Source organism: Marmota marmota, unplaced genomic scaffold (assembly GCF_001458135.2).
Source record: "Marmota marmota marmota unplaced genomic scaffold, marMar, whole genome shotgun sequence".
NCBI lineage: Eukaryota > Metazoa > Chordata > Mammalia > Rodentia > Sciuridae > Marmota > Marmota marmota.
The window spans coordinates 51,703,553-51,712,598 of NW_026000108.1; the positions used below are offsets into that span (position 1 = coordinate 51,703,553).

The following is a 9,046-nucleotide window of genomic DNA, read 5'->3' on the forward strand; positions in this document are numbered from 1 at the left end:
ACATGCTATGGAACTTCTAAAATTAAACTAATCATTTTCAACCTGATTTTTAATGTAATCATAAAAATTATAAGCAAGATTATATCAAACTACATTCTTTTATTAATATGGAAATACTTTAGAGTAATTAGTAAAGCCTTAGACATTGATTCTGAAATTCTAAAAATATTTTAACTGTTATTTCTGATTTAGAACTACCATGTGAGTTCTGAGATGAAGTCACTAAGATAATTTTAAACTTATTTATGCTGATTTATATTCCCTGGGAGATAATTGTGATACTATCTCCCCACCACACTACAATATTTTTTTGACTATTTTAATAGCTTAAAATTGAATTAATGTATTTATTGTTCAATTCAATGCTATTGGTTTATGTCACTTAGCTACTAAACTGAGTTGCTGTAAGAAATCCAAATTTTAACTAGTTTATAAGTTAAATAAAGAAATCAGTCTAGAATACCTGATTTATATTGGATTCACCTTATATTAGAGTCACTCTTCAGAATATTTCCTCTTTTACAAAGAAACTTCATCTTTTATTATCTTGGAAAATAGAATAAATTAAAGTAACATCAGATGTGAAATACTCCAGTGAGTTATAAACCTTTTGTTGAAAAGTCACATTTAATTTTTGGGCTATGAATTTTAGTTTATATTCATATTATAATTTATGGGCTACAATACTGATTTAGAATAATTATATCTGTAAAGTTTCTCATAACATATTGAACCTTAAGAGAGTTTCTCAGTTTAAAAAGAATGATTAAACATACTGGAACAATATAGTTTCCGTATAATCCATTATTGTGCATATATCAAAACAAATACATTTAAATTAATTTTTATTATAATAAACTTCCTTGTAAATATACAGACAAGGCAAGCAGACATTCTCAACTTTTTTGTGCCTTTTATTGACAGTCTGATATAGCCTATAAACCCCTTATCAGGATAATAAGACATCTCTGTGTGGTCAAAAATTGATTCCTGTGGCCTCCCAGGTGTTTCTTGCTGCCATTCTTTTTTAGCCAGTTCCAACTGGGGGCAGCCCCAAATAACGTTTTTAAGTTGCGTAAAATAATATGAATAGGGAAACACAAAAACAATTTTGAGGAAATATAGTTCTGTTCATGGGCTATAGATTAAAGACCCCTGATTCCAGATTTTGATTAGCCCTTTATTAAAGGTATTTTTAAATGCCTTTTTTATGTAAAGGAATAGAGAGTACCTAAATAAGTTTTTTTAATACATAAGAGAGTACCTAAATACGTTTTTTTAATACATAATAACTGAACTAAGATATATTCATTAAACACATATGCATTGAAGCCCTTAAATTGCAGCTTGTGCAGGTATTTTATTTTTCCTTTATATCCAGAAGAAAGATTTATTACCAATTTAGGAATGAGTATAAAGAGCCCTTGAGGAGATTGCTTTTATTGTAACTTGCCTACTTCTCTATAATATATAAGAGAATTGTAAAATCTTGATTTGAGTCTATATGCAAACTTTGAGCATTTTGGCACACTGTAGATTTTGAGCCATGCCCAAACTGTAGAGTTGAGTTATGGATTGGTTAATTAAAGTTATGAATTGAGTAACAAAGAAGATACAAATGAAAGAATACAAAGAAGGAGCTCAAAAGAGACATATTTGGAAAATAAGGTGGGATGTGAAAACAAGAATCCCACAATAAAACTACAAAACTGAAAGCATGAGAGGAGAAAAATAAGAAAAGTAAGGACTTACATTATTCAGCAGGTTGCTCTCGACAATTTTTCAAACACTGGAATATTTGGAAATTACTTCCTATTTCCATACTTTGTGTGGCATTACATAATTCATATGAATAATTGTATCTTATTCATTTAAAAATACAAAAGAATGGTTGAATTTATTTTAAGTCCTATATAATATTTTTCTCATTAAATGTACATTATACTTCCATTATTTTCACATCCTAGCATTTTTTATGGAAGGGGTAAACATATGTTTGAATTAAATAAAAGACATATTGTATGGACAAATTTTGGAAACTATATCAGTAGGTGTTAGTTTCACATTTACAAAGAGTTTTCTTTTCCTTTCTTCCTCAAATGCTGTTTGCAGTCTTTGGTCTGCACTGACTGAAACTGTACAGTTTTCTCTCCAGTTTCTTTTATTTCTCAGACATCTTTTTGCTTATGCATTTACTTGATTTTTTAACTTTCTCAATGATTTATGGAGTATGAATTTAGTAAGATCAGGTGACAAACAAAAAATTTCTTACATTATTAAAACAGAGGCTATATTATACATATAACACAACCCATATATATCTTTTCTTACTTGTATTTAAATAGTTGTGATTGCCACTCAGTCACTTTTGGAGAAAAACTTAAAAAGCATGCTGAGATCAGGACTGTGTTGTGGTTTCTTAGTCTTAATTTTTGCCATCTTTTTGCCTTAGGTATTGGTTATTTTAAATATCATATTTAGTAACATAATAATATTGCTCTTTGTTTTATTATACACAGAGAAAGTGAAAAGAAATGACAGAAAAGGCAGATGCTAATTTAGAAGTTCATGATTAGGAGAAAATTTTCAGTACATTTCCTGTTTATTTTTTTTTAATAAGTGAGACTTTGACAATGTGATTTCTAAAAAGAATAAGAATGATAACTGAAACTTAAATCCTGCTTTTTTTATATGTAATATGTTGCAGCTTTGTTCCTCTCGTTCCCAAGTGGATAAATTCATTACCTTGCTTTTCTTTATATTACTTCATGTGTAATCTGTCAATTACAGAGAGAAATATCCATATATAAGTGGATCAAAGCATGGGTTTAAAAAAGCAAAGAGAAAGAAGAAATGATTTACTGGGTCTGAGACCCTGTTTAACATTTCAGGATCAAACCAATACCAAATTCCTAGGACATAGTAGGGAGTCCAGCAGACAATAAATGAAGTGGCAAATGCAACTGTCATCTTCAAGGTCTTCAGCCGTGCTCTTGGTATATTGTTCTTGGATTGATTCAATTGTAGTTCTATTAGGGAAAAAGAGTAGGTGTTTAAAGATAGTTTTTCTCACACAACCAAAACAGTCCAAAAGAGAAACTCACTAATTCAACCTAATAAATATTATAGGAGAAAATTTCTAGCATTTTAAATAAGGACAATTTATTTAAAAAGCATACTTTTATTGTTTTACACTGTATCACATAATGAATAGAAAATATTGAAGAGGCATGTGTTCTTTAAGTTTACAACAGACTAATCTGTATTTAAAATTTGAGGTACCCAAACAATTGAAATATAAATTTAAGAAAACAGAGGCTAAGCTGAGTTGAATTCCGATTCACTGGGTGTCCCTGCCACTAAGGATAGTAAGAATGATGTATGGATGAAAGTGTGCTGCTCCAAATTATCTACTTCAGCCATGTTTCTTTCTATGATACCTGAAATAATTCCACTTTTAATGTAACTTTTAGAGTTCATAGGTTATTCTTGCGAAGAAAGTTATTGAAATCAATGGAATTGCTGACTTTAATCAGCTCCCTTTTAGAATTTAAAGACTTAGTTTTTAAAGTTATAAGCTGCAGTTCTAAATGTTCAAAATCTGTTCTTATATTTTGTAATCCAAAAGTGCTATTTAAAAATAAGAAATACTTTTCACGTATTATATATTTTGAGGGAAACATACAATGCTATTTAGAAATTATTTACAGTTTCTTTTTCACTGATCACCCAAGAGTGGAAATATGGAGGAAAACATTTATATTTATGTTATAAAGTTAATTTTTGACTAGAAATGTTAAAATAAATACTTTATTGAATATAGACTGGTCATGATTTTTTTGAGCAGACAAAACTAATTACCATTTAATGCATCCCTTGCTATGGGCCTTCCTCTTTTCACACATTATTTCATTCAATCATTGATATCTGTAAATATTATGTATATTAATAAAGCAATCATGAATGAACACATTTTTTTAAAAAAGCTTCTTGGCTTAGCACAATGGCTGAATGTGATAAAATATAGATACAGCATGCTGTACTTCTTCTTTAGAAATATTATCATACTTGATTATTGGTTTACTGTTTGTTCTCCGACTTTTGTGCTACACTATGGACTCTATGAAAACAGGATAGATACTAGGCCACCGAGTATGGTTTCCAGCAGTATCAGACAGTGCATTTTAGTTAAGTAAATAAAAAAGTAAATGGCTAAAAGTGTTAGTAAATATGTAACTATTACTCTTGTCTTTTTCTTCTATCTCTGTACTACTCATATTTCTTCTGATTAACCCCTATTTTTGATTCATCTTCTTATTCCACATGTCCCATTCTTAAACAATCCTTACATAACTGAATCTCTCTTGGATAAGATTTGAGAAGCAAATTGGTTTTGCACTATTCTTTTTGTTTTTGAAATATTAAATAGCATTTTGGGATGGCAAGTGGAAACTTACACAGCATCACTATAATTATTTCCTTTTGATAATATCTACCCAAACTGATCATTCCTTAATAATTAAGATGATTTCCCTATTTATTTATACCAGATATGACTTATATACTGTGCCATCGGTAGCATGTCTTTGAGATGTCATGCCAAAATATCATGCTTATTTCATAAATTTTAGTTTTGGGAGTGCACCAGATTACTGAAGGAAAAAAAAAGGAAAAAATGTGTAGCTACATCTATGATATTTTGGATGCCATAATTACATATTTAACATTGTTTGACTTGTGAATACACACATATATGCATACATTCACATACACATACATGTCATAATTTCTGTTTGTGGATATTAAGGGAATTTGAATCAGTTTAACAAATGTTATGGTTTAGATGTGAAGTATCTCCCAAAAGCTTATGATTCTATATAAAGCAAGAAAATAGGTGAAATGTTTGGATTATGAAAGCCTTAACCTAATCAATGCATTAATCCCCTGATAGAGATTGACTAAGTTGTGATTATAGGCAGGTAGGGTGTAACTGGAGGAGGTAGTTTGATGGGGGTATGCCCTTGGAGTTTATATTTTGTCCTTTTGGGGATCTCTCTCTCTCTCTCTCTGCTTCCTGGTGTGAGCTGCTTCCTGGTGTGAGCTGCTTACTGGTGTGAGCTGCTTCCTGGTGTGAGCTGCTTCCTTCCACCACACTCTTCCACCATGATGTTCCTTTTTTTTATTGATTTAAATTTTTTGTAATTTGTTCTTTTTAGATATACATGACAGTAGAATGTATTTTGACATATTATACATACATGGAGTGTAACTTCCCATTCTTGTGGTTGTACATGATGCAGAATTACACTGGTTGTGTATTCATACATGAACATAGGAAAGTTAAGTCCGATTCATTCTACTGTCTTTCCTGTTCCCATCCCCACTTCCATAATGTTCTGCCTCACCTCAAGCTCCAGGGAATGGAGCCTGCTGTCTATGGACTGAGACCTCTGAAACCATGAGCCCCCAAATAAACTTTTCCTTCTCTAAAATTGTTCTTGTCAGGTATTTTGTTCATAGTGGTGAAAAAACTGACTAAAACAACAAATTTATTGGCTAGCATTTAATAGGTTGTTTGCTGTATTCTAGATATTGGGTGTTGATGTATTATTTCACAGCCCAGCAGTAACAATTTTCTAATGCTTATTCTAAGTTTTAGTGGAGTAATTATTTTTTCTTTAATTTCTCGATGTAAATTTAGAACATCAGAAAATATTATCTCATGTAAATAAGGAACATAATAAAAGAATTACCTTATGGGGTGACTGTAAATAATAAATGAGCTAATATATATAAACTTTATAGAACAGTATCTGGCACATAGGGTAAGGGTCATTCTGCTTTAGTTTTGTTATTTAAAAACTGTTTGCACATAATTAGCACTAAATCCAAATAATACATACTGTGGGGATCATGATGAAGGACCCGTGTCAGGGTGAAGATGATTTTTGCATTGCAGATCAACATGATGAGAAGAGGGATAATGAAGAGGCAGCTGAAAGTGAAGAAGTTATAAAAGGCTTGATGCCACCATTGTGGAAAACTGCAGTGTGTTACACATTGAGAGAAAATTTCTGTTTGTCCAGAACCATCTCTTAGGTGGATCATCCTGAATATATATAACTGTATGAGAAAATAAGGAAAAAAACTTATGTTATTTTTTAAAACACTATTTGGAAACTTTTTTCTTGCATCTTGCTATCCTTCTAATATATGTTACCTAAAGCAATTTCTAAGCTCCTTGGTATTTTTTTGAGCATTTCTGTGTTAACTTATAATTGGATATATACTTCAAATATATTTAAGTAAGTATGAATGGAATGATAGTATTTTGGGGTTTTTTTTGGAAATTATTCAATGTTGCAGAATAATCATCACCCAAGATTCTAAACCTTGTCCGTTCTTTCATTTTCAAGTACAATTATGTTGAGTTAACTTTTTGCAAGTGATTTTGCTTATAGTGTATCCGCATTGCCGAAAACAGGGTCTGACTCTTTAAATACATGTTTAAAATTTATTTTAGAGGTGTGTGTGGGGGACCCAACATGGCGGCGGGTGGGGAGGCAACGCTTTCAGTACCTCCTCAATAATGGGGTCAGAGAGTCACATTAATATGCTCAGATTCTACCCGCTAAGAAACTTCTAGCAAAATTTCGCTGAAGTGAGACCTGCTGGGAATTAGTAGGATTATTGGAGATGACAGTTTGCCCCAGACGAGTGAATCTCCGCCACACGGTGTGGAGGTCCAGACCCGCCACCCGCTGCTGCTGCGCAGCGACCAGCCTCCGAGGTGGCTCAGCAGGCACGGAGCAGGGACCCTATGAAGAGGTCTCTAACCAAGCCTTCATGAAATAGCGAACCCAGAACTGAAACCAACCGAGATCAGGTCAGACCAGAGACAGGCCAGTCCCACCCCTCCTTTCGGACACTCCAGCAAGGAGCCTGGGGCCCGCCATAGCAGAGAGGTGATGTCACCAGAGTTTGGCCGACGGAATTCCTTCCCAGCGGAATCCGCTTTAGCAGGTGTGTGACTCCAACCCCCACTAGATACATACAGCCGGGAAACCTCAAAAATCTCTCCGTGGGCATGACTGTAGGGACCGAGGGACTCCCGACCCCCAACTCCCACTGCCGCCAGCGGTGTGGGCGTGACTGTAGGGGCCGAGGGAAGCAGAGGGGATTCTCGATCCCCAACTCTGCTTACCACCAGTGGCGACACCCAAGGTCTTAGCCGCCAGTTTCTGAGGGCGTGCCCACCAAAAATTAAACTGTCAATTCCCAGATCACCGCTCCACAGCACTGGGGCTTAGATGAATGACAGAGAGAGAGCTCAGTCATTTGGGAAATAGGGCACGCAGTGGGGCTGCAACTGTAACCAGATCCTTGGGGAACACCTCCGGTGAGCGGGGCCTGGCTGGTTGGCAGGAGGAAGGGGGGAGGGGCCAGAGAAGTGAAACGGCTCTGGACTAACAGGATTGAGAGACTCCCAGGAGCCGCCCTACAGGAATTGCTGTCGGTACATAGAGGGCAGAAGCTCGGCTTGGAGGGCACAGCTCCGCCTACTAAAAGAGAAGAAAATGGATCTCTAAGACTTCATTTTTTTTTAAAATTTCTATTTTATTAGTTTTTTTCTCCCCTGTTCCTCCTTTCTTTCTTTCCCTTTTGAAGTTTTATTGTTCTTTCCATTCTCTTCTATTCTATCTATCTCTCCCTCTTTCTTTTTAAGAGCACCTTCCTTCCCCTTCCCCCCAACTTTCATCCCAAGCATTACATCTTCCATTATGTGTAATTGTCTAAATGCAAATAGGTAAATGTTTCGAGGCTGTCTATAGGGCTCCTAAATACCTAGCTATTACCAAACACCCTGATCCAATCACCTGTTAATATCCCCCTTCAGTAGAGCAATCTTCCAAAGTAGCCAAGACATACTAACCCTCATACCATCATAGCACCTAACCTAAACATAAAGTCCTAAGACCAAACAACAAATTACTATATGCATACAGAATCCAGAAGCCTTTTATGAATTGAATAAATCAGCTTTAAAGTACAATAAAGCCCAACATTTCTAGGTATAGTCTCCCACCACAAAGGAGAGACCACAGAGATATACAAAACCAAAACAAATTTATAGGAGAAAACAGAAACACAGCAGTTAAACAGAGTTGGAAAGTAACGTGAACAACATGAAAAAACAAGGGAAAAAAGGATTACAAACAATGCAGGACAACTTAAATCTACAGGAGAACCTAGAGGCATCAGAAAAATGGACAGAGAAAGAACTCAAGGCATACCTGACTCAGATGCAATGGAATCTTAGAGAAGTCATTAGACAGCAAGTTGAAACAATGAAAGAATACTTTGATAACGAATTGCATAAGCAAATTCAAATGGCAAAGAATGAACTCTACCAGGAGATAGAGATTTAAAAAAAAAATCAACCAGTAATCCTAGAAATGCAGGAAACCATAAACCAAATTAAAAACTCAAACGAGAATATTACAAATAGACTAGATCAAACAGAAGTCAGAACATCAGATAATGAAGACAAAGTTTATCAACTCGAAAAGAATATAGTCAATGCAGAAAGGATGTTAAAAAATCACGAGCAATGCAACCAAGAGATATGGGATGTCATAAAAAAACCAAACTTGAGAGTCATTGGGATAGAAGAAGGTATAGAGGTTCAAACCAAAGGAATGAACAATCTGTTGAATGAAATAATCTTAGAAAACTTCCCAGGTATGAAAGATGGAATGGATTGCCAAATCCTGGAAGCCTACAGGACTCCAAATATACAAAACCGTAATAGACCAACTCCAAGACACATAATTATGAAGATATCCAACATACAGAACAAGGAGAGAATATTAAAAGCTACGAGAGAAAGGAGGCAGATTACATTCAGGGGTAAACCAATTAGGTTAACGGCTGATTTTTTATAACAGACATTGAAAGCGAGAAGATCCTGGAACAACGTATTTCAAACGCTGAAAAATAATGGATTCCAACCAAGAATACTGTATCCAGCAAAATTAAGCTTCAG

General features: G+C 34.5%; 1 protein-coding gene across 1 annotated transcript in view; it reads right to left on the reverse strand.

The window, feature by feature from the left end:
• Window positions 1-2,621: 2,621 nt before the first annotated feature.
• The window catches only part of Gnrhr (gonadotropin releasing hormone receptor), a 24,762-nt gene continuing 18,337 nt past the window's right edge, over window positions 2,622-9,046 (reverse strand). The window contains exons 2-3 of the mRNA XM_015481822.1: window positions 5,904-6,123; window positions 2,622-3,029 (exon numbers count right to left, since the gene is read on the reverse strand). Coding sequence (XP_015337308.1) covers window positions 2,785-3,029; window positions 5,904-6,123 — 465 coding nt within the window. The 3' untranslated portion in view covers window positions 2,622-2,784. The remainder of the gene's footprint in view (window positions 3,030-5,903; window positions 6,124-9,046) is intronic.